Source organism: Blennius ocellaris (assembly GCF_963422515.1).
Source record: "Blennius ocellaris genome assembly, chromosome: 9".
NCBI classification, from domain to species: domain Eukaryota; kingdom Metazoa; phylum Chordata; class Actinopteri; order Blenniiformes; family Blenniidae; genus Blennius; species Blennius ocellaris.
The window spans coordinates 11,426,352-11,453,318 of NC_137658.1; the positions used below are offsets into that span (position 1 = coordinate 11,426,352).

General features: G+C 42.5%; 1 protein-coding gene across 1 annotated transcript; it reads right to left on the reverse strand.

Moving 5' to 3' along the window:
• Window positions 1-17,424: 17,424 nt before the first annotated feature.
• Window positions 17,425-26,967, reverse strand: LOC308134444 (BTB/POZ domain-containing protein KCTD16-like; the record flags this gene model as incomplete). Its single annotated transcript, XM_080502182.1, has 2 exons — window positions 17,425-17,876; window positions 26,145-26,967. The coding sequence occupies 2 exons, from the start codon at window positions 26,965-26,967 to the stop codon at window positions 17,425-17,427; spliced, it is 1,275 nt and encodes a 424-aa protein (XP_080358308.1).

Consider the following 26,967-nt stretch of genomic DNA (forward strand, 5'->3'; position numbering starts at 1 on the left):
TCGTCAGCTTCACTTGAGCGTCAACGATTTGACACGTGCTGAAATTATAGAAACAATCCAGGGGGGAGTTAAAAAAAAAAAAAAAAAAAAAAGGGAGAGTGGAGAGTTTATGCGACTCAAAAGTGTCAGCAAAAGCTTTCCGCCGGAATAACCAGGTTCGTCCATCAGGATCAGGTTTCAGCGTCATGTGGGACTCACTTTAACCCTTAACAGCTTATCAACCTTTTTCGCCATCGTTAATGGCAGAAAGAAATGCCACGGCGATGAAAATACCACACGCATAAGTAGAATAATTCTGAGAATAATGTACTTCTGGGTTAAATGTTCCCATAACTCCAGACCGACTAGTTTAATTATGAATTAATTTGCTAAGTTGTCGGGTGTTTGTTTGCGTTCAGTGAATACCTGGATCCATTCGATTGTCCTTTCTGGTGACGCGTTACGCGTTTTATTTTCTTTTTTGTAATATATATGTATTTGTCGGAGTACCTCCACTATCGGTTTTAAAAGGAACATAAAACGCCACAATACGAGCAGTGTTTACAACTTTTTCGTGTGGCATTGTCTCCATCTGCTGGTGCGTTCATGACCAGCGCTGCAGCTTGTTTTTGCTTGGTTTTTGTTTGTTTGTTGTTTTTTTTAGAGTAAAACAAAAAACTTTTGTTGGAAGTGCCAGCATGATTTACATCAATCCGAGTGGAAAACAATAAACCCAACTCGAGCCCTTCTGTTATCCTGCATGACTTAATTTGCTCATTTCTAGATATGCCATCCCTTTATATGACACGCAAAACAGTCCTCCTCAAACATAGTTGTGATAAATCAGTGTAAATTTATGTTTATATGATGGTTCTGATTGTTTGGACACAGTCCAAATCCCTTGTCCTCTTGCTTGCCTGAAGCGGTTAAATAATTTATCCACATTGGCTCTGTACCAAAAGTTCAGGACACAAGATTTAATTTTTCAAACAAACATGAATCTTTCATCTCTTTCTTCACGTCAGCAGAACTCGGGGAATTCTAAAAATGTACATATGGCTTTTAGAGAGAGAGAGAGAGAGAGATTAGCCATGACTTATTTACATGCTCATATCAATGTTGGTGCAAGGCCTTCCTCTCAAGCTTGTTATGGTGACTCTGGCAGAAGACTGGGGCACCTGAACAGGATTTAGTTATTGCATTTTTTTTTTTATTCTGGGCTGAAACACAACTCTCCTGATGACTGTAATGACAGATACAGATACATACAACACTGACAGATGGAAAGACAGATGGAAATCTGTCAGTGTTAGGCCTCCTGCCATTAAAAAAAAAAAAAAAAATCATGGAGGAGAAAGAATGTTTGACTGTTTTGCTGTTCAGAGGAAGTCATTGCATATAAATGCTTATCAGCTCCTTAACGCCGACGGTCAGTCTGGCCTCTGCAGCAGCCTTGTGCGTCGTTGGACGAGGGACTGTTTGATGGTTCTGATATATTGTCTATCTGATGGAGAGGGATGGGTTTCCCCGGGGCATAGCTCTGAGCTGGCTGCGCTGTCTCTCAGAATATCATGACTTGCCACAAGTTTCTGTAATATGGAGGAGGGCCTTCTTCTCCGGCGTTCATGTTTTATTTAAAAACGCTGTCTTACTGAGAGAGTGCCGCTAACTCACTGAACGCGATCCATCTCAGCAATGCCTCCACCTCCTCCTCTCCTCCCATGTTTGACTATTTGTCCGTGCCATGTGTGCTTCAGAGGGGATGAGGATGCGTTTCAGAGTTTAAGTTAAACAAAGTGTCAGTCCAGAAATCCTGCAGCAGTTTGGTGGGGATTAGCCACAAATCGAACAGCACTTCAGGTGCATCGAAGCTACGTAATTAATTTCTCCCTTTCAGGAGGAACTAATCTTCCGCCCCGAAACTCAGTCCCTGCCAGAGTTGCAGCGGTTCCCAGGCACAGTTTAGGTGACTCATTTTGTCTGTTTCTCTTTCTTATTTTTAAATGATGTATTGATGAGTTTCAATAGCAGCGGGGAATTTTTTTTTTTTTTTCTCACACAAAGACAACACAGGAGGTGAGGCTGCAGGCTTGTGTTTGAAGGAGAAACACAGCACTCCAGTCCAACTGGCTCAACCAGAATAGCCACAAGTTTTTTTTTGTTCTTTTTTTAGATGGCCTGGTATGTCTCTGCATACAGGTAGACACCTTTTATTCTGGTGCAATGGCTTTTTTTTTTTCTTTGTCTGACAGACACCAAGTTACATTAATGGCTTTCAGTGCATTGTCACTTTGGCTTAAATGACTCAGTCGTGGCTGTCTGAGAGCTTGGGAATGTAACTCAGGACGGAAATGTATGCAGAGCAGCCGACAGTCCGCCACCAGATGTTTTCTTTTTTTTTTAACCTCCATCCGTAAAGTAACTTCTCTATGTTTCCACCCACAGTTTGTTCTGCCTGGGCGTCTGCCTGCAGATTGAATCCTATAAATGTTTTATATTTGATAAATAAATGAAACAGCCTCTTTTCTTACTTCTGGGTTAGCGCACCAAGTTGCTCCCATACCTACGTATGCTGGCGCTTATTATCCTGGCCCTGGCATTGTTTTAGACATTGCTTAAATTAGGTTTTCATTCATTCTTTCAAATATGCATCAAACGCATCCATTCTGACGGCATCAGCAGAGACACTTTCCCATAAGCAGGCGCTCCTCATCAGTTTTGGAGCCATCATTAAGGTGCCTTGTTTTAGATTCCATACCTAACCCTTTCATGAATTAAATATTTTGTCGCCATAACAGTGTCAAAGAGGTTCAACATTTCTGTTAAAAATAGCAATACGTCTTCTGAAGAGCTGCACTGTGTTTCTGCGGTTCCAGAGTGTCACCCCTGTCCATCGTGTCATCACCGTTGACCTCCTTGCATTGCTCACTCAGCCTGTCATGCCCCCCCTCACCCCATACATTACTCACATGGGACACGGGCTATTTAGAGCAGCCTTACTTATCAGGCCGCAGGCAGTGTGCATCAGCAGCGCTCATTTCATGTGACTTTACGCTACACCTCACCTTTGCGTTCATGTGTAACAGCAGCTCAAGCAAACAGAAAACACACAACCTGAGGGAAGCTGGGCCGGTGGGGCGGGACTTAAGCTGACAGGGGTTGAAACACCTGAGTCAAAGTGAAGTTTCAGGCTCGCTGATGTTGGATTTCCCTCTGCAGGAACGGTGGGCTCAAGTTTTATTTTTTATTTTTTGGGGGAGGTTGTATTTTTTGGGGGGGTTGTGCAAATGTTCTAGCAGCTGCTTGAGTTGGAGATGTGCATGACGGAAACTAAAAATAGGACGCGCACACCTCAGAGCCAGCTGCCTCCGCACTGCCTTCGGGACTGCCTCTGCATCTCCCATCTCTCTCCGTCCCCTTCTCTTGCACTCATCCTCAGTTGTTACCCCCTTTCTTTCGATTTTCTTACTTTTCTCAGCTCCTCGATTGGCCCTTGTGTGGCTGGCCAGTCCTCTGGACACACAAAACGCCCGAAACAGGACACTGCCTCCCGCCACTGTGGTCCATTATACAACCTGAAGAGAAACTAGAACACTGTGGCTCTGTAGTGGAAAATATGAAGTTTCTGTCCCCTGGGTTTTTGGATCCAATTATGTGAGAAGCACAAAGAACTTTATCTCCAACCTAAATAAAGAAAATCTGCTGGGAAAAAAAATAAATAAAAAAAGATTTTAAGATCAGAAAATGTTTGTTTGAAAAGGATCCTGGAAAATGGCAAACACATTTTTATCCAAGTTTGGCACTAAATCAAGTGTGTCTCTGTGCAGTTGGAGTTGTGTCGTTAGACACTTTTCCAGTTTAGCACAGACAATATCCATCTCCAGTCAGCAAATATCTCATCCGCTATCAGACAATTTCATTATTCATATTTAAGCGAATCCTTTAGTTAAAATTGGCAACAGATTTCACAAAGCGAGTGAATTTTTAGCTACGACATTTCAGAACTGAAGGCAATGCAAATGTGAGGAAGATTAATTGAAATGATGAAGTGATCTCTGATAAACAACTATAAATATAACAAATATGACAGTGGCAGCCATATGAGGACTCATTGTCTCATATAAAAAGCCTCTAACTAGTGCACCTCTAATAAAGCTTTTTGTTAACTATGATGGATCCTAATGGTCAATACCAGCAAAACATCTTGAAGTGGACCTCCTCGGTAAGTGTGACATCTATTATTAATTCCTTCTTATCATGCTATTGTATGTCATGCATGAGCAAAGCCAATTTTCTAAAATAAGTACGCCATTGATTTCATGGGTTATAGGAGGGGAACAGTCATTTTAGTCACATTTGATGCTGATATAGCATACATTTACAACTTGAATTGAGCGTTTCATAATTCACTCGCCATAATTAATACATAGGTATCCTTGTAGTACATGTGCTCAGCCCTAAGCCCTCTGGTAGCAGGTTCAAAATGTGTATGGCCTTCAAAATGAATGGCACTTTTACTAACATAGTACTTAAAAAATATTAATGAGTGACCAAATGTAAAATAGTTGTTTCTATACATCACTTGGTTTATTAGGGCTATGTGGTTTTAACCTATGGATAAATATATTATTTAAGATATGCTCTCTGTAAAATCTCCACATGATATTAAAGAAAGTTTGTAGAAATGCCAAAAAGAAATAGAGAGAGAGAGAGAGAGAGAGAAAAAATGAAACATAATAGAATCGAACAAAAAGCCAACAAAAGAAAAAGAAATCCATGATTAGGATTATAAATTAAAAGACTTGGTAACCTACTTGGCAGAACCACAGTCTCTGGCTCCTCTGCCGTTCAAACCCTCGCGACATAAACAGTTTAGTTTCTGCACAATGAGTGCAGATATCATTTCCAACCATACTGTGTAATCTGTGTCGAGAATTGAATAGCCCAGAAGATTAGGAATTCAGCGGAAAGTCACAGTTTTACCATTAAAAACCTTTGTGACCTGCTTTTTTTGATGATTTATGTTTGAATGACAACAGACTGTGGTGAAATAGAGCAACTGGAAACACCTTGAGAGGTGTCCTTATATTTTGCTCGGAGCAACAAAATGTATATATATATAGAATATAGAATGAGGCTAAATCCTATTTGCGGAGCACAGCAGTAGAATCTTGTTTCCTCATATTCTGCAGTGCATCTGTTCAAAGGTGAAGCACCGTAGGAGAGCATGATTTCGTTTTTTTCCAGTGAAGCTCAAGACTCATACAGGCCTTGATATGCACGTATGTTCCTTCGCCTATGAATAAGAAAAGAAGTGGCCTGTATTTTTCATCCCTCAAGACTCTGTGAACAGGAAAATTCTCTTTCACAAAGTAAATGTGGTAACATGATTATTATGGCCTGTCGTATGTGTGCGGATGATGAAAGTAATTCACATCAGAAATGACTGGCTGAGTTTCTTTCACTCATCTCCCGTGGAACAAACCCCCTCAATCATACCCTTTGATGTGCTTTTGTGTGTGCCTAATTTCCATTCAGTGGGCAGATACATGTGTCACCCTGTTTGCTCGGTATCAATTTTGGAAGAGGACTCGGGGCATTCGAAATAGGTTACATAACCTCTCCCTTTCTCTTTCTGTCTCGTCCTTATTCATGCACATTTATTACAAAGAGATCTGTGACAGAGAGAGCTCGAATTAAATTGTTGTTGAAGAAAATACCTGCTGGTCCACAGTGCAGCCGTCAGGGGCGAAATAAAGGTTAAAGATAACAGAGGAAAGTGAGTGCGTTCGAGTGGAAATGGAATCTATAGTTAGGAATATTAAAATACATGTCAACGTCCTCTGTCAGTCAAGTCTCACTATCCTGTGACATTCCTCGAGTAAGTAGCGGGTGCAGTCACAGCCATTATGAAAAGTGTGTCAGCAGTGATTAAGGTGACACTGAATGCCATCTAGAGGCCGGATCACGGCTCCCGTTAACCATGGATGTAATTTGTATGGTGCACAAAACCGAGAAATGTCACCAGTCCCTCCAAGGGGTTTATGCATTTGCTCAGGGCACACACACACACACACACACACACACACACACACACACACACACACACACACACACACACACACACACACACACACACACACACACACACACACACACACACACACACACACACGCAAAGAATTCTGTTGTTTTGTCAAACTCGTTTTCTCTATCGGCTGAACGACTGTGCTGCTATCATGGAGATTACTAGAGCCTTTTTTTTTTAATGACTTCCAAAGGTGCAAAGTTCTCTGAAAATGTGTACTGAGTTACAAGTACATTGGCCAGCGCAGTGATGTAATAGCGTGCACTCTTGCTTTATGCATTTGAGTCAGAGTCAGGCCTTTTTTGCGTGGAGTTTGCATGTTTGTAGCTCTCTGGTTTGAGTCCAGAAATACAGTACATGCACCTGAGTCTGCAAAACCACCCATTTATACGTTTCACGTGACAACGCATAATCCGTAAAAAAAAAGAAAGGGGGTGTTTACACTGCAGCAGGGACACACAGACAAAGATGTAGTTGGTATGCCGGGCTACGGGAGGGCGCTGTTGCTTGATTTTGTAATGAAACCACACAGACATGTGTGCAGAGAACAATACGCTATGAACTTGAAGATAATGGAGAGAAGCCGACATCCGTATGGACTGATGACGCATCGGATGCTATCAGGGGAGTCTATAATTATAAAACTACTGATATGGACAATAAAGGCCATCTGTGTGGTTTCATTACAAAATCAAGCACAGTGCTCTCCCGTGGCCCGCCATACTAACTCCATCTTTGTCTGTGTGTCCGCTGCTGCAGTGTAAACATACCTTTTTTTTGACGGATTAGGTGTTGTCACATGGGCCTTAGTTACATCTTAACTGCATTTAATGGCATTGTTAATTCGATTCCTCGATTCATAATTCCTTCAAAGGATTCACCTTGAACACCCACATTCAGATCATGTTTCCGAGATCAACAATTAAGTGTTGAGGAATGACACCACGGTGTCAAAAATGGATATAATACTGTTGTTTTCTCTTTGGAAGAGGAACAAGAAGTGGCTACAATAATGTAGACCAATAAGTCAGCGTTTGGATTAAGGTGGGTGTACTCAGTTATGGCTTTGGAATTTATAAGTGGAAACCAGGGTGTCAATCAATTGTACATATGTTTAAATGAAATACCCCCCCCCAAAAAAAACACCACATAAAAGTCTAAAACCACCCAAATCAATAGCTCAAGTGATGTAAGTATTGTACTACATTACTTTCATCCATTATTATTATTTTCCATGTAACTTTCTATCTCGGTCAGATTTACTCGCTCCCGTCATCTCCAGGTCACCTCCAGACTTGTGCCCCTCCCTGTCCGGTAGAGATTGTATTTGTAAATTTGTATCGCTGTTCGTAAAAGTATTTGGCATTCTCTTCATTTGTTTTCTGAAATGTAAATGTGTTTCGGGACTTGTAAATGTGTTATGGTAATGTCATTTTGTTTTGTGATATGTAAAAATGTTTTCCAAAATGTAAATTGGTCTCATATTTTGTAAACGTGTTGCACATGTTGTAATGTTGTTTTTGCACGCCTCGGCCACCAACTCAGTCAAGTCTCCTTTATATAAGGTTAATCAGAGTGGACCTGTCCCCGAGTCATGGCCAACGCCTAAACCCCACAGACACACACACACTCTCACACAGCTTAGCTTCACTTCTCGCCTGCACCCTGACCTGAACATGCTCGTCTTTTCTCGGATTTTACTTTGATTTCACTTTATCTCTTTCCGGACCTCCACCCCGCATCTTCAAAGACGACTGTCCAGATGCTGATATTTGAGGCAAATGATGGGCAGCGCCGTAGTGCAGATTTAATCACAGTTACTTTTGAGGCTAAGCCGTGGTTCAGCTGTGTAAGAAGCTTGTAGGTTAAAGCCACACGAGTAAGCTCTTTGATTTTCAGCAGCGATAGTCCGCAGGCCGTCGTCATGTGGATGACTAATTAACATCACACTCATTTGGAAGCAGTCATTCTTTGGTGCAGACGCAGGGTGTGATTTAATGTCACAATCAAAATCAAACCCAATTACTCCGGCTTTCGGGGTGTGCAGGATTATTTTTAAGTTTGTTGCCATGGTAATCAACTCCATCTCGTAGTAACATTTGCAGAGTGAAGTGGAGGATTAGATGGCGATGTCAGACATCTGTGTCAAATCCTTCTCCAGCCCATTTGAGCTGTGTGTCATGTTCTTAGATGACAGATGACAGCCTGACGCTTGCTGAGGGAGTCAATGCGCTGCAGCTCCACGTTGAGTTACAAATTCTCCACTAACACTTCCTCTTCCCTTATCCTGACTTCCTTGCCTCATAGTCCTCCCCTCCCCTGAAGTAATATGGTCTTTGAGGTAAATACCATTTGTTTTGTGGCTTTCCTTTTGATGGTTGAATAATGGCTTGAAGCATGTGGCTAAATGAGAATCTGAGGCCGGGAATGGGAGTAATCTCGCCTTTCTTTCTGAGCGGTGACATAGGCCAATAGAGATTAATGAGAGTGCGACGGTCTTAACACTTTCAGTACTACAAGACAAAAAGCATCTGCTGGGGTCCATGTTGTTTATGCTTTCACACACACGCGACCTCTGTTCATTGGCCCGACACAGAGACACTCTATTAACTTTGGCAAATCATTCATAAATCAGTCAAAAATTAAAGAGATTGTTGCAAAAGAACTCGAAACCACTTACCAGACAACATAACATTCAATCATCTCCTGTCCTGTTGTATCTACATCAGGGTCGCTCAGCACTGGAGCCAATCACAGCTGATTATGGGCGAAGGCAGGACACGCCCTGGACAGGAACTACAAAGTAGCATTCAAACCTTTCGGTAATCAAAAGTGAAAAGATAACTGTTGTAACTGGATTGAAAAAAAAAACATTCAAACTCCACACACAACGGCCCAAACTGTATAAGAGAGGATATCTGTGGTATTAGTTAAGCTTTCCAGAAAATACGATCATATGTCATTAATCAAGTCATCGTCTCTTCCTGTTAAATTTTTATACTCACCTGTCTCGTCTCCGTCGATGCGCACTTGATTTTCCTGTCTGTTTGTGTGTCCCATGTCATCCTGGGACTATCCCCTTCAGGATACCTTCGCCTGGTTTCCCCTTGTTTACGGTTTGGAATCAACAGTCGTCTAACTGTGCGGCGCGTGAATAAATCACATCATATTGATAAATGCTCCCATTGGACTTGTTAGTGCTCTTGGATCGTGGTGAGAAAGTCGTGAGTTTGAATCTAGGTCGGGCCATTCTAGGTAATCTGGTTTCCTCTCACAGTTGAGAAACATGCATGTGAAGTGGATAGGAGGCCCTGACGCTCCCACGGGTTCAAATGTGAGTGTGTGTGATTGTCTCTCTGAGGTGACCGGTCCAGGATGAACTCTGCTCCAGTGCCCCACAACCAATTGGAGAACAAGATGAAGTGGATGGATGGATAGGTTTTTTTCCCCAGCAGATTATTAATGAATGAACTAAATCTAAAAACGCTGCAAGACAAGTCTGAGTTTTTTGGATACAATTCTGAAAAGCTAGACTTCTAGTATTTTACCTTCTTCAATAAGTATGGGTTGTTTATTTCTATTCAACAGGCACTGCTAAGATAAGCACACCAAAGCCTCCTTAATGTCCATTTTCATTGTTATTGTTGACCTGAGAGTTATTATTATCTTACCCAGGAAGATGAGCTCTGTAGCCCTTTCCTGAAAACGTCCCAACATTCATGTGCAGTGAATATTCCCTGAATTTCATCTTTTCAAGCCCGATATGCTTTTAGGTAATCTGTAGGACTATGTTTTATGTGATGTTTATAATCGCGGAGCAGTGGTAGTGGGTCAACTGATGTGGACGCAACATGCCCACCATCTGTGTGCCACATTTAATCTCTGGGAGGATTAATCTGCTTCTCTGTGGGCAACATGAGTGCTTTCAAACATGCATTCAGTCTTGTGAGAACATTTTTTATAATATTCACATCAAAAAAGAAGACACACACACACACACACACACACACACACACACACACACACACTCATCCAGCAGTGCTACATGTGATGAATACTACCATGTGATTCTAAACAAAATATAATACGATTTAATAAGAATTGCTATAAGAATGCATGTGAGCAATAAAACATGACCTCGGTGTGCTGATGTGCACCCCCCCCCCCCCCCCCCCCCACACCCTTTCACATTCACAACAGATTACCATTTAATCACATTCAAAGACTTGTGACATAATGAGACAGACTTTTATTGGCTCAGTGAGCGCTACGTGATGGTCAACTCCCAGTCGTGAAGTGAAATTCATCACTTAAAAGAGAATCAGTCCCCCTGAACCTCCGACAATACGTTCTTTCAGGTTGACGTTCGCACACATCATGCGAAGGATTTGTTTTAATTAAAGATGCTCCATTGCCTCAGAGTCAAATTGAATGTTCAAATTTAATACTGAGATTATTTTCGTTATACGGTAATAGCTTTGTAATGTATTCAGAGTGGAGCTTCTCCCCGGGCCCTTGTTAAAAGGCATGCAAGAAATTAACAGCCAACAGAGTCTTTATCTCACTTCTACTCCAAAAACCACGACACATGAGGAAAAGTGCTCCGAAGCTATTTGAGGATGTTTTATAAAGCAACAGCACCTCAAGGTATGGTTAGGGCATGCAGTTCTAATTGCATTGCACTGGAAGATTGTTGGGAGGAATAAAGACAATGTTCCCGCACTGATTATTTAATCGGTCGGCACGTTAGCTGAGTGCAGCATATTTTCACCGTACAAAATCTGGATCAACAGAAAACTACCAACAAAATCTTTCACAGAAGTGTGAAAACGTCTGGTCATAATTTCATTATCAGTCCGCAGGCTCAGCCTGAGGTGAGTTAGTCCTCGTCCATTCTTTCATCGCATCACAACTGTTTACCTGTCCCGCTGTATTCATTGTCCGGTATCACGCCTCGCAGACAATCACTGATTATTTCTCAGATTTATGTTACGATGTCCTACAGTATTTTATCCTCTGCAATACACTTTGCACTCTTGCCTTGATTTATAATAGCCTCTGGCCTGCAGCGCACACAGTGGTGTGCTGTTTTACGCTGTGGTGGCAGCGCTGATCAGTAGCCCTTGGAGGTGATTTATGAGCAATGGGATTTCCGGTCAGAACAGCTTAATTGAGCTTGTATATTCTCTGGAGCAGTCCTTGAGAAAGGGATAAGGTAATGAGGGGGAAAATGACAAGTGGGAGACACTTTAGCCGTAAATCAGCATCTTTAAATCCTCCAAGAAGTAATGTTTAAAAAAAAAGAAGAAAAAAAAAAGAATTGCACTGAGTACACCTGCACTGGTGTCACGGAGCTTCAAGTTCACTTCACTGACCTCATAACATGCAGTGGAGTGGCTTCTTCAACACACCCTCATTTTTCTCAATTTTCTCACCCACTACGCCTACATGAACATGCAGGTAGGTACATGGTTCACTCTTTCCTCTTCTCTTTTTTTCCACTTCGGACTCCTCACATTGTTGTCTCATCGGGGGGGGGGGGGGGGGGGGCTCTGGATCCTTACCTCCCCTGGATCCAGAGCTGGCTTTTTGTGCAGTGATGGAGGCTGAGTGGATCCCACGGGGGAGAGAGAGCTGGAGGAATATCCAAGAACGAGTGGAGCCCGCGCAGATAATACAGATAACAGCTGTAATGCTGACAGTAGTTGTCTGAGGAGGTTAATGATCGCGTGCTCGTCGCTGCACCTCGACGCTGGCGCCAGAGCAGCAGGCTGAGGGAGGCGAGCGGGCGCCGAAGAAGTGCAAAAGTAGACTCACAGTGGACTCAATGCCTGCTGAAGTCAGCAGTATTGACAGACACCTGTCACTGGGGTGTATATGTGTGTCCGGGAGCATGTGTGTGTGTGTGTGTGTGTGTGGAGCTGTATGGGTGAAAATACAGCATGCAGAAGTCTTCAGGACCTCGCCTGACAGAAGGCTCTTCATGGTTTGGTTTTCACACGCACATCCATAAATATAAGAGCCCTCAGAGAGGCCAGGTCAGTGATATTTCCCACGCGTTTAAAATTGTACTGTATTTGATTATACGGCGTTCTTCACACTTTATTTATTCAACGCTCATTTAAATTGCAGACAAACTATTCGCAGCGTCGCTCAAACTTTAGTGTCCATATGATGTGGAGCAGCGATGCAATAAAACACTTCCAGCCACGCTTTAACATTATAAAGATTTGTCGCAAGGTGTCAATTATAGAATTGCAAATAACCTTTAACCTTTAAAATTGCAATAACCTTTAAAATGGGTGTTCCTAAACACCCATTTTTAATGGTACACGAGTTGGACATGCCTGGTCAAGCTCATGTTGGACTGTCTGGTAATGATTTTCTCCAACAACGTTGGAGAAAAAGAGAGGAAAGGACTTTGTTTGTGGTGCACTAAAATCAGCCCTTCGAATCTCGTCCAGCTTTATTTCGCATGCTCTTCTCAGTATTGAGCCGTTTCAAATAAAGCCTCTTCTCTGTGAAGCCTCGGTGCTTCCCACAGGAACTGGGACGCTGTTTTTGGAAAGAATTTTGGCTTCTGATGCAAACACGTCTGAAAATAATTTTCCCTTGCATGGAGTCTATTAACATCCAATCTTTTCACAATTGTTTCCTGGTGGGTATTTTGGGTATTATATAAGTGTTTGGAAATCCAATGACATTACACGATTTGAAGTCACCACACATGTTTATGACTAATTTAAGTAAACATTCTCTATTTATTCATACCTGGAAAGAAATTTATTTTGAAATGAAATTTAAAGATGGAAAAAGGGCAACAAGTAACAAGAAACCAAAGCATGAGCATGTTTTGTTTTTTTGTAATTCTTATTATTTTGTTTTCACGATGATGGTGACGGCTTGCCGATTTATCTCAAAGGTTTAAACCCTCGAGTGAGCCTGTAGTTTGTGTTCCTCATTTGCATAGTCATCAGTGAAGTCCTATCATTTGGTGTATCAGATCCACTTTCTTTCTGGGGTCATGGCCATGACATTTACCATCGTTTTGTCACTTCTTCCCATGGATTCATTTGTAATCTGTTCCACTGCTATTCCTGCACACTCTGTTTGGCAGAATCAGGCCAGAGTAAGACCCCAAATGTACTCTCAAGCTGTAAATTGGCTCCCATTTCTCTAACCATGTCCCTGCAGGCGCACACAGAATGTAGGTTTAGTATAATCACAGTTCACTCTATAGTGTGCCTTGAAAAGGAGAATTGACCCCGTTAGCTATATCATGAAAATCCCTGAAATATACATTTCTTGACAAATAATAAGTCAAATGGCATTAATAAGAAAATCTGACTCCAAAGTGTGTATGTTTTTCACTTATTTAGAAATAATCCTTGACACAAAAATGCAATAAGTGGATGTATCATTTGGGCAAACCAGTTGAAGCAGCTCCAGGATTTCCAGTGAGCCTCTATGCACAAATTTGCACATTTTCTCTTGGTTTTTTTTTTTTGGGGGGGGGGGGTTTCATGAAAATTCAGAGTGCATTGTGGCACAATCCCAGGAGCACCCATTCCTGCCATCATCATAAAGAAATATAAAAATAACAGACATGAATCTCAGAAGAAAGATGTATACCAGATAGCTGGCATGATTTCCATTCATTTCCCCTGGAGTTTATACAACTCTGAGACGTCAAGACATCTAAAATTAGATGAGTGAATTGATGAAAACATACTGCACGGAACAAGACCCCTAATGGTAAGAGTCTGGATTGTTTTGGTATTGTTTTGTTTTTTTTGTTATTTTTTTGTTTTTTTCAGAAGAAAGAAAAATTGCATAATTCATCTTCGTGTTCCAGATGACAAGCTTGTCAGAACTGATCCTCCATCTGCCTTGATGCATAGCACCAGACATCCTCCATGTTGCAACTGTATCTCCTCAGATTTATAGCAAGAGGGAGAAGTGAATTACAGCCTCTTCCAAACCTCATATTTGGCCGAGCCTAATCTCCATATCCACTGCATAACAAATCAAAACCTTTTTTTTTCCTGCTTTTACATCATGCTGCTATAATTCCACGTGTGAATTACTGAAGCTCTTTGGTTATCTAATATCAAACAATCGAGTAAAATTGTCCTGGTCTTAAATAGAGATTTTTCCACTAATTTCCTAATACAAGGGTTGGAATACTACTGTCAGACCTGTTTCATGATGAAGAAGAAAGCTGCTGCGTGTAATGCAAAGCCTGCAGGCAACGCAGCCTGGTAATTGAGGGCAGCTCGTGGTGGCAGTGATGTTTTCTGATTGAAGATTTAATGTTACTTTGCATCCTTGAGGAGGATGTTGGTTATCGACCGCTGATAAAGACTAGAAGGCCTGGGCCGGGATCTGAGGCTATTGATCTGTAAGGAAAGCGGAGCGTTCGCCATTGTGTTCAGGTGGATCCGTGGGATAGGCCAGCAAGGTCACCTGGGCCGGGCCAGGTCAGGCTGCACGGTGATGTTGTGTATATTTGATATGCAAAAACAGATCCTTTGATTTTCCATTGCGGTATTAGGATTCAGCGTGCACAAGGCGAAATGTCATCCGAAGCGGATCTGGATTTCAAAGACAGGAAAAAGGAGCACTGGATAGGTTTTCATGGCGAGTTTCTGCTGAACGGTGACTGAGAGGAAAAGATATGGGTCCAGGTGCAAAGTGGAGGAGAGGAAGAACAGCCATGATAACCCTGACAAAGTCGTTATATTACAGGCTCCCTCCAGGGATTTGCTATTTTATGTTTTACTTGGGCATTAGGAATCTGCTGTACTTCTTGTACGGAAGTCCATTCACATGCGAGTATATATCCTTGACCAGTGAAATAGCTTCTAAATGAGCTAAATGGAGGCTTTAAAGCCCTGAGATTTTCTGAAACATATGGATGGAGGCTAATGTCCTTATGGACCACGACTCTGTGTTTCGGTCTGCACTGGTGGAACAGTCAGAGCTTAGAGCAGTGTATTTATTATACCTACAATATGGTTATTGTCCCAAATAATTGCTGCGCATGCAGCAAACTCACCAGTCCTTAACAAAGTGTTTTCTCTGGAATTGTGTTGGAGGACACTCGCTGCCCCAAGAGAGAAGCAAGTCTTCATCTATCATTGCTCGGGCTGTTTTTGGGGTTGCAGCGATACAGTCTCCAAGCCTTGCTCTTCACCGATGCGATGTGAGAACACTGCAGAAAACTGCAGGCTAAAAATAGTGCTTTCTATGCTATAGCTCTCCTCCTCTTTCCTTGAGATCATCTCGGGAGGATGAGGCACACATTAAAATGTCAACAAGAAGGAATTTCATTTCTTTTCTTTTTTTTTAAACGAAGCCAGTTGTGAATGGAGTGGGATGGTGGTGGGTGCAATGCAACGCAACCTGGTTTAGTTTCCAGCTCAGGCCAGTTTTAGCTCGTGAAAGTCACCTTTGACTGGAGCGGGGGTCTCAAAGAGTGATTTCAAAGAGTGGGGAATTTTCTGATCATTTTTAATTTAAACCGTATTTCTTCACTGCAGTTGAGATCCATCAACAATTAAAGGCATAACTTATGTCATCCTGGAGAGATTTTATTAAATCATGTAGTTCTTCATATATTCTGCATTATACAGTTATACTACATTATATTTACAGTAGAGTCAGGAGTTGTGAGGAATGTATTCCCCCGAGCCCAAGATATAGCTCCTGTTTCTGCACCACTCCAGGTAATCCCATCACACAATTTAATACCAATGAACTGGATAAATATTTATGTAATGATCACAAAACAAGTTAGTTTTCTTTTTGTCAGGAGTTCATGAAACACTAACTTCATCACGTTCCCAAACAGAAACAATAGAATAAATGAACACTAATGGCATTTTATCAAGCTATGAGCTGTGTTTATGTATTGTACCCTACAGACCTGTAAATAAGTAGTAAGATGATCAATAATCTTAATTTTTACCAGCTTTTTTAACACAGCTGACAGGACTTACAAGGGTGAATTAACGTTTCCCTTCAGTATGAGTGTGAATTTAATTCTATGTACCAGAAAAAAATTTTTTTCATGAGCTGAGTTTAATAAAAGGAGCCCAGTGCCACAGTAATAGAGCTGCTCTTAAATTAGGTCGATAGCTTTGGATGAAAGCAAATGCTAAAGCTTACCGTGAGTTTGGTGATATGTAAAATAAGACTTTATAAATGGTTCAGAGCAGTAAGCTCACACAATTTTTAATAAGTCTTTTACCTTTTAATTAGAAATATGTAATTCCTCACTACTGATTTCAATGCAAATTATTGATCACATTCGAGATGACATGATACTCAAACATGTTCACTTTCCGCCTAACAAAAACAATGACACAACTTTCCAGACCGGACACGAGTGCGGATGTTTCCTCAGATTTAAATATCAATGATGATGAGAAGACAATAATTAAATATAATTCAAACCCATTTATTGGCTTTTTTTTTCTCATACTTACAATCAAGGATTAGACCAATATCCATTGTCATAGACTCTACCTACACAACATCATCTATCCAACACGTAATGACAACATCAGACGAAAAGTTTTACAATGGCAAACAGATCTAGGCAGTGCTCCCCTCAGTTGCGTTACTCCCAGTCATGAGACATCATTTTTACCCATCACACGAAACAGTGAATTGAAACTTGATATTGCATATTTATGCTAAGGGTGAAATGACATGCAGTGCTGTTTTCAAAGCATACTATAAGTAGGCCTATATGTGTTATCTGTGAAATATTTGGTGATATTTCATCGCACCATCTGGGTACAAAACAGCTATTGTGGGCAAACGCACACGGAGTATGTGATAGGTGGAGGAACTGAAACAATGCTGTACCCCTGAGGTTGCTTTGTTGTTAGACATATTGTTGCCTTTACTATACCTGCGTCTCAGCTCAGTGACATGATAAGTAAGCCCCGACAGGGATCACCTGATTTACACATGTGCATATCACACACACACACACACACACACACACACACACACACACACACACACACACACACACACACACACACACACACACACACACACACACACACACACACACACACACACACACACACACACACACACAAACACTGTGCATACTTCACAAATCCACTACTCACACTGTCTTGTACTGTGTCTTGTACTGTGTGTGCTTCACTAATCATCCTGGCAGAAAAATGTCCAACAATTATTTCTTTTCTCTTTTTTTTCTTTCGAGTACAGTATGTGTCATAGAGGGTGCTGTGTATTGCCTGTGCAGTTTCATACTCTTCAGCATGATACTGCTGTACCATCTCTGTCTCTTTATTCTGTTATCTCTTTCATACTTAAAGGCGATACTTTCTCAGGAGCTCTGATTGCCACATGTACTTCCTCTCCGGAAAGCGATCAGGAATCCTAATGCGCCGGAAGTCCTGGATGCATTTCTCCAGCTCCTGCTCTGGCGTCATCTTCTCCTTGTTTGCTTTCCTTTTTGCAGCCTCTCGCTCTCGAACCCCAAAGGTTCTGACCCTCAGCATGTCCGTCTTGCGACGCATCTCTGCCTGCTGCAGCATGTGAACTGGTCCTTTGGGCATGGGGCGGTCCAGGGTCTGGATGTTAGAGTGGCGGCTCACAGGGCCACAGATCACCGTTCCCTGGGGGGAGCTGGCCTCGGACTGTGTCTCGGAGCAGGATGTGGAGAGCTCATTGAAGGAGGTGCCGCTCTCCCCCTCGCGTTCACTTTTGTGGCTTTTGCAGCAGCAGTCACAGTGGGAGGACGACCACCGAGACGGCCCACCTACAATATAAAACCCACACAAGTACATCTGTCAGTTGAATTTGGCCACAAGCTGTACATTTTCTATCACAGTGAAGTCTACCTTTCTGCAGCAAAAACCACTGCGAGCTAATGCCCCGGCTGATGGTGACAGATTCCAGTTTTAATCAAAATGAACAGGTACCGTGATCAAGCAAACGCTGACAAATGCCGACACAGCAGTTTCAATGTCATGCAGATATCTTAAAGCGAGGATCAGATGAGTGCATGTGGGTATTTAGGGGGGCACAGCTGTAAGAACATGTGAGTTATTGGGTTTGACATTTAATTGCTGAATCTCAAAAAGCTGGTGGGCTGTGCATATTGCTTCCTCTGATAAGGAGAACCCCAGAGCTCAGTGCCGCTCAGCACGGCTCCGAAAAGACCTTTCCCATTTCCCAAGGCAGAGCTTGTCTCAGAGCCAAAGCAATCTGCTTTGCCGTCACAATTTCTTATTAGGAACTGTAACCTGGCTGCCGACAAGGTTGTGTATTATTTTTGTGTTTTCAGATCACTCACTCAAATAAGTTGGGGGAATATGCTTTATCCCTCTGGGCAGGCAACAGCTGAGAAAAAGCCGGTAAACACAAAGCATATGTTATCTCGGCTGAGTCAGGTTGGCGAATATCAGAGTGAATGGATGTATCTGCTGACCCTGGAGGTTTCCCAATCTCTCATAATGTCAGGAATTTTATATGAGCAGTGAACAGGTACAAGAAAAATATTTTTGTGTCTGTTTCTTTCCCTTTCGTACCTTCTTCTCATCTCATCTCACATCCTCCTACACAGCTAATTACGGAGCACAAATACTGTACAGTTCTGCCTGCTGGCTTGTAGAGTGTTCACGCAGACACAGTAGCCATCTTTCATGTCCAAAAATAGCCATGAACTGGGATCTTATTGAGATCTAGTAACAGGTAGAAATGTTCTGTGCTGCGAATGGCTGTGTACACAGTATGTAAACAACAGTACATGAGGAATAAACTCATAGACGCAAAGCTCTTAATAGCTTTTTCCGGTGCTATGATATAGACTCAACAGCAACCATATCTCAGAGGGAGCAATAATTTGTCCATTACCTCCTTCCAGTGCATGCACCAATATAAACTGAACAGAGTTCAAGGGGGTTTTAACCTCTCTGCACAGACTGTAATAACGACCTTATCTCTGGTGCGATGATTGCATTGAGCTGATAGTGAGAGAGTGGCTAACAGCTTTTTAATGGCTAATCCATGAGTAAAGAGGCCAATCAGCGCACCAATTTCCCCCCACAGAAAATGAATCTCACTGAATCCGGCAGAGGAGCAGCACCAGGCAAATGGACGCAAGCGCTTTAGTAAGGAGGATCAAGAGGAAGAGGCTGAGCATTGTCTCTAAATGGATGGATGCTGTGGTCCGGAGGGGTAACCCGTTTAGGAAACGAGCCAACACCCAATAAGGGCAACACAAAATGTTCAGCCTGTGCAGAAGGATGAATCGTATTAAAGCAGCGAAGCACCCAGGTTGTTTTCATGACAACAATTAATTGAGAAAGTTGGTTGCCGCCTAATCACTTGCAATGCGAAAACAAAACTGTACTTTTGGACAAAACAAATGTAGCGTCCAGATCTGAAGCAAGACAGGAAACAGCTAAGAGCCCTGTCAGGAAACGTAGTCGTTCTCTGGTACATTTAAACAAGTGGGTGTGTACAGTACACTTTGGTATCTTTTCAGGGAAGCCATTGATTGTAATGTGTTTTTCTCAGATCTATACGGCCTGTCTACAAGATCATATTCCAGCCACATTAAAAGACAAGGGCCGGTCCTCAGACCCGACCCGGGCTGTGTCTGCAATACTCATAAATAACACAGAGGAGTCGAGTTCTGCTCAGAGGATGGAGGCATGCAGGCGTGTCACTCGGGGGTATCCTCAGGCCTCAAATGAATGCAGCGATGTTTGTCCTCACGGCTGAGAGAGGTCCACTTCATAGAGAATCGGCTATCCGCACAATAAATTGAAATAAGCTTTTGAAGGCTCCAAATAGTACAAAAGTAGGACATAATTGAGACTGAAGGCACAGTCCTCTGACAATCTCCAAAGCAAAATGTCACTGGGTTTCTTGCCAGACATTAGTGGGTTTGTTTTTTATTTGTGCTCCCAAGCTGACTCATCAGAGATGTCTAATGACGGCGACTACGTTGGCTGGAGAAGCACCATCCTTCAGTCACATAATCTCGGGGAGGCTCTGCACAATCGTGCACTGAAAGTCGAGAGGCGCAAAAATAAATAAAGGGGAACCAGGGAGATTCATCACTCTGCGAATTCACGTTGTTATTGCACACAACAAGGAGATCTCACCGCGATTTATTTCATATTTAGACTCCAGTGACCCACAGCTGCCTGCTTCTGAAATGGGAAAAATATGTGCACTGATGCAAACTGTGCCCTCAATCTAAATGAATGACAAGATTTGAACACTCGACAGTGATTTATAACCCAAGCTGTCTGATTAAGACAAAAAAAAAACACTCAGTTTCTGAATTTATGAAATAAACATGTACACAATAGTCACTTCCATTTCGGTCTGTTATTTACTCGAGCACACCATAATCCTGTGAGACTGAACAGTATGAATTATGTTGAAGTGCTGCAGCTTCTGAACAGCTCGATCGTGATAACATTCTTCAGTCACAACATTTGTTATGAACTAAGCCAAAAACAGAGGTGGATCCTTGATTAATTCAGCGACTGCATCAAGGCTCATTTCAACTATCAGGTTGAATATGCATATTTGAACTGACATTCTGAGCTTGGATCTGATTTTTTTTTTTTTTTCAACACTATATCCACATGCACAAATATTTTTTTACTCTTCCACTGCCTTGGGAGGAGTGTGGTTTACATGCTTGTTAGTTCACAAATTAGGCCAGCGTGTCCTTGCAGCAGGAAAAAAGGCTTGTCTTGCAAAGGCAGTGACCGTCCTCACAGGCAGAGGGAAATCCATTTCACCAAGATAGTGTTATTTGCTGCAAAAGTATCACTTCAGCAGTTTGTGATCAGGCTAAATGATGGCTGCAGCAACGCCTTGCCAGGTATAATAGCGTCTCTAATATCTGCATACATTCAAATTTGTCAATATTAATTACCTTCACCCAACTCTTATCAGTAGCAGTGCTGAGAGAGAGAGCCTGTGATAAATAAGTCAGGGCAACTAAGTTTCATGACCTAATTCAAGGACACTAAGCATCTCTTATGGTTCTCAAAGACCACATTATCTGCTTTCCATGAGCAGAGTGACGACTTCGCTGGCTGATTGTTAATGACAAGCGGGTTACATCCCTTCCCGAGTCAGAAGGTGGCTGTCCACAGAGTCTCTCCCTGACAGGGAGATGAACAACCAGCCCAGGCGGATTGAGACGTCTGTATCGGCCTCTGTCCCCGAGGGCCCGTCCCCTGACCCGGGACCACACCCTTCCCCTGCACAGGCACTGATGAAGCAAGACGAGTCCTGAGACAAAGTATGAGGGTGTCTCAAGTATGTGCAGAGCTCTTGTCATCACCTCAATGATGCCTCAAGAGATCAAAAGAGAAGGAGAGGAGCGAGTTTGGTCTCTCGTCCTGTCAAAATAGTTTTATTCAAAAACTGTCATCTAAGAGAGAGCATGGAGCATTGAGGTCATGGATCAAGCTTTTCTTTTTTTAAATTTTTGGAGACAAACCTAATCAACTCAGTCAAAGTGCTACTTCTTCCATGCATCCTAAAATAAGAGACACAACACATCAGTTTCTAACTTTAGAAAGGTCTCCTCATGCATACTAACACAAGGGATGCCCCCCATCTCAAGATAATACTCAGTCCAGTGAAGAGATTCGCATCCAAGTATCCATTAAGTGTCTCTGGAGGGATCATTAAGGCGCTAGATGTCAGACAGCAAGGGCTGTTAAACCTGGTCTCCCACAGCTACACGGAGCAGAAATAGCATAACAAGGCACAAAAATATCTGAAAGTGCTCAAATAATGGCAGATTTTTTTCATTATCTTCATTATATTGCTTTTTTTCCCCCTCCACCCCTTTAAGACCTATCACACAATTTACTTCCATTCCTCAATGATGGGCCACAAAGCTTGTGGTTTTCATGTCATTATCTTTGTGATATTTGATATTTTCCAACGTGTATTATCAAAGAGGAGAGGGCATTATATTGGTGAAATGTTTTTTTTTTCTTGTGGATTTATTGTACTGAAAAAGCAACTGCTATGTTTATACAACCTATCACATGTGCATGCATTTTTTTCTATTTATTTATTTTTAACTGGAACTGCAATGAAATCAGTCCTGAAAACGGTTGTCAGGTTTCAATGACAAACTGTTGCTGCTGAATGGATTGGATTTCCATCCATCCATGGATCCATGGATGGATGGATGGATGGATTGGATTTGAATCTCAAAAACTTTTTCTTTTTGTCTTCTTTTTGTATCTGCAGCTTTTCAATAAACTCACATTTACTATTGAGAGAATATGTGTGGCACGAGAACATCGACCTCTCCTTGTTTTGGACCATTTTTCTACCCAAGCGCTCTTTAAGATGAATATGAGTTATTCATGGCAACATCATCCATCTTTTGTAGGTATTGCCAATCCATCCAGACTCCAGCCAGGCACTGTGGGAGCTCAGGGACGGCCCAATCTGTGACTCTATTACACCCAGGCAATTGATTACTTTTCCTGTCTCTCTGTGCCGCTTTGTGGCCATAGTTCAGGAGCCATTATGTCCACACATCATCTCATTCACAGCCCAAATGAAGACTGCACCTTTATATTAATAGAGCACACCCGACAAGATCATTCTCTATCTAAACGTTACGTGTCTTCTATTTTGACTTGGCGCAAGCTCTCTCAGTGAAGGAGAGATGAAATACGCTCTGATCTTACCGATCCCAATGTTCAGTGATGATTTGCTCTGCTACTGTGATGTGGGCGCAGTAAAGTCTGAGCGCACTCTGATGTTTGCAGCCTGAGATGATCAATCGTTTTTCATCAATGAACTGAGATCCGAAACAAACATGACTTATACAGTTTTAAACTATCTTCAAAATAGGTTGCAATTTATCTCTCAGAGGACAGCAGGGGAATTATTTTGAGATCACAGATTGCTTTTTAATTAGCCAACACTCTCGTCTTTCCCCAGAGATAATTACCAATAAGGAGACTGGTCCCAAGCGCCAGCTGGGAGGTTAGAGTTGTTAATCACTACAGAAATAATGTTGTCTCTGCCAATCCAAGACCCAAACATCTCTTGCATGTTAATTGACCTACATTTTATTTGCTTGACAGATGACAAGACAGATGAAAGAAGAGCCCATCTTGAAGCAAAGTGAGATGAAACTCGAGCGAAAAAGAATCCTAAAATATTAACTATTCATTCGGAATAATCCATCCAAACTTGTGTCTGAAGAAATGTGACAGTCTTGTTACAGGCACGCCTAAAATGTGCAGAGCTATAGCTGCATCAGGATCGGCTACCCCCAATACATACCTCCATACCTTTCTTTTACCCATTTTTAAGTTTGAATTACGTAAGGTCTTGCTTATTCTTAGTGACATTGGGCAAACGGCATGATACACCCTGGCCAGGGGTTCATCACAGGGCTCACACATGCCAAGTAACCAACCAGATCTGTCTTGTGATTCTTGGACCAATTCACCCAAGCACAGGAAGAATATGTTAAATTTACACGCAAGGCTCCAGCCTGATGTTGAACTCAAGGGATATTTGTGACTTAAAATGTCATACTTATATATATATTGTCCTGGATTTATAGTATCATTTATCACAATGGATTGATTCTAATCCTCAGGATTTTCTGACCATTTTTCTGTCCATCTGTTTCTCTCTGTCCTATTCTCGCTAACATTTACATGTTATCATTTTTGATTCATTTCATACTCACTCTGCTGTTCATTTCAAAGGCAAATATGGAAAAATTGGTTACATGATAATTATTCATCATGGTGGTTTCGTGCTAAACATTTTGTGCCTAATGGATGCTCAGACACTGTGGCCTCATGAGGAGAGTGCCCTTTTACTCAGAGTATCATTTGTATTAGTCTGCAAAAAAAACCCAACAACATACAGTCCTCTGGGCAGGAGAGGATGACGGCAGCTAAGAGAAGGGTCTTTGCATGATAAGGGGAAGAGTCCTCTGACTGTTTATACAGATGTAGCATGAAATCTATGAATATATCCACCGTGGGCATTTTTGAAAACGGCGGTCCACAGTAATGCTGACAGTCAGAGGAGCTGGAGAAAGCAACTGACGCTTTTAAGAAGAGGAGCTCCATTGTTGATGCTAAGGAACTGACAGGCTGGAAGACAGTCTCTCAGTTTGTTTACTGCTGGATTGCTCTTTTTACACTCTCAACAAACTCAGCCTCACTCCTGCCATTCTTGCTCCAGATGAGCCTGCATATGGGTATGAAGAGAGCAGTGAAGTCTTCTGCTGGAGAACAACAAACAGCAATAAAGCACATCTGTTTCGTGCCCCCCAAAGGTGCACTTGTCGACATGCATTCGTTGTTTAGGACTACCTGCCCTAGGCCAGCCAGTGTCCTATATTCAGAATCAGGTTACAGTATTAGTTTTGAAAGTGGATGCAGTCCACTGTGCTGCTGTGAACCAAGGGCTCTCACGCCTGTCTGCGTATGATGTGTCTATCCATCATCCAGACTAAGCCGTTGTCTCATAAGTGATGTATTTATACGTGTATTTCCTTTCAGCCTCACCTTGCGCTCAGGGTTTTAATGAAAATTAAAACTCTCTCTCCGCTTCTTCCGTCAAACCCCCCCCCACCTCCACCCACCCACTACCACCACATCCACCCCCACCCCCACCCCAATTTTCCCCCCCTGTTCGCGCCCTCAGACTCGATGAACTTTCCTGTCCGATCCTTACTTTAATCTATTTTTGCGCCCGCTCCCTCTCGCTTCTTTCTGCCTCAGTTCTTTCTCCCCATGGCCAGGTCTCATGCAACTTTTACTCCTTCATCCCTCCTGCTCACCCACTCTCTCTCCTCCATCTGCCTGCCTCCCCTTTCTTCACTTCCTTTCTGCTTGCTTCATAAAATTCTCTCTTCTCTCTTTCCCTCTCTGTGCTCTTCTGACTCTGCAGCATCTTTCCTCTCATGCAGCACAGGTACTTCCTTCACTGCCTCTTCCCACCTTCTCATCCTTTCCTTACTGTCCCATGACTTTGTCCTTGGGCAATGTGCATTAATGGGGAAGGGGGGTGAACACCTACACCATATGCTGCACTCCACATCATTGAATGACTCAGGAAAATCTTACATGAAGGAATGTTTTTTTTCTTTCCTCAGGTCGAGGCACACCCTCTGTAATAATTACCCTATATTAGAAATGCTACTGGTAAATCATAACCAACCATATGTCATGTCTACTTCAGGCCACCCCTCTTGCATCTCCAACCTTGACCCAGCAACTGGGTTCTCTTCAGCTTATCTAAAAGGAGCCATTCAAATTAATGAACTAAGTATTCGTTTTAATTGGCCATATGGCCCAGCTCCTCCCTCTGCCAAGGAATGAACCATACTTGTATCTAATTAAGTTGTCTGCTGACTCGGGAACTTTGTATTTAACTCAATCAAAGGAAAGCTATTTCAAGAGAAAAGAGCAACATTCACGTCTTTTTTTGCCTTCCCACTGGTGCTATATTATTCATAACCCAGCGGCTGGCAGAATGTGAGCAATAAGGCGTGTATAAGCATGACGCATGTGTACTTGAAGTGTAGCAGCATTGTGACTCAACTCCCCTGGGGTCCGTGGGCAAGTGTGCCTCTTATCTTGGACACAAAGCACAAGTTTGAAGTGAGCCACCGCAAGGTTTGCAAAGATTTATTGGGGATAATGTGGCAACCCGACCATATCTCCTGGTGGTGCAATCAAACACACCCCACTTCCCATAGCTTACCTTCAAATCTCTCAATACAAATTACATTCGAATCTTTTTTTTTTTTATGTAAAACTACACATTGGACACCTTCACTTATTTAATGAAAAAAAAATCATCTCTTTCTGTGTTCTATGAGACATAAAAGATGTTGTTGGTGGCTGGATGTGTTTGTGTAAGGGATACGTTTTGTTGTTTTTTATTGAGCTGTCGTGTGCACTGTGATGTTCTCTAAAGTCGAAAAGCCTTCACCTTAACTCCCATCACTTCTAAGGGTATAGAACGGGAAGAGATCTTCACTCACGGTAGAAGATGTACTGTGCGTAATTGGACCAGACCCTGTCGTCTGCGTAATGACCAGCCGGGGACGCGGTCAGGGACGAATTGCAGGCCACAATGTGAAAGCCGCTCTCTGATAGCATGTCAAAAGCCCTCTCCAGATGCCTGAACTTCAGGTAAAACCTGCAAGTGTATCGGTCCGGTGGTCTGTCCGTGTCCCTGTTCTCATTTAGGGCGTCTCCAAACACCTCTTTCGCCAAGCCAATCCGGCTGCTGATGAAGATTCTGGGTAACTTTTTGGCTTTGGCATCAGTTTGAGTTTCTCTCCCTCCCGCGCCGCAGACTCCTTTAAAAGCCACCGTGATGTAGCCGTACCTCCTGTCCATGGAGTAAGAGGGATAAAACCTCTGGTCGCTGCCTTGGGACATGTCGTCCAAATCGCTGTAGTACAAGTCATCTGGAAAGAGTTTCCCCTCGTCGGAAGACAAAAGTTTCGCTAGATCGGGCAGCTGGAAGTATTCCGCCTCCCTTTTCAACCTTCCCCTCTCGGGAAAGTGGTCAGGGAGGACAACTTGCTTGTCTCTAAGGTAATCCAATACATATCGAAACAGAAAGCCATCCCTGTCGATAAAATACCGTCCTCTGAGGTCCCGGGACAAATCGTTTGAAGACCCCTTTTTGTTGGAGAACAGCTTCCCGAGGAGAGAATTGGGAAAGCTCGTCAAAGTAGCGATGCGAGTGTAATACACCTGCCCACCCACGTTTAATTCAATAACATCCGACGGAGGGTTCTGCACCGAGCCTTGGTCTTTTGCAGGTTGCGTTTTGCAGTTTTCGCTCAATGCCAT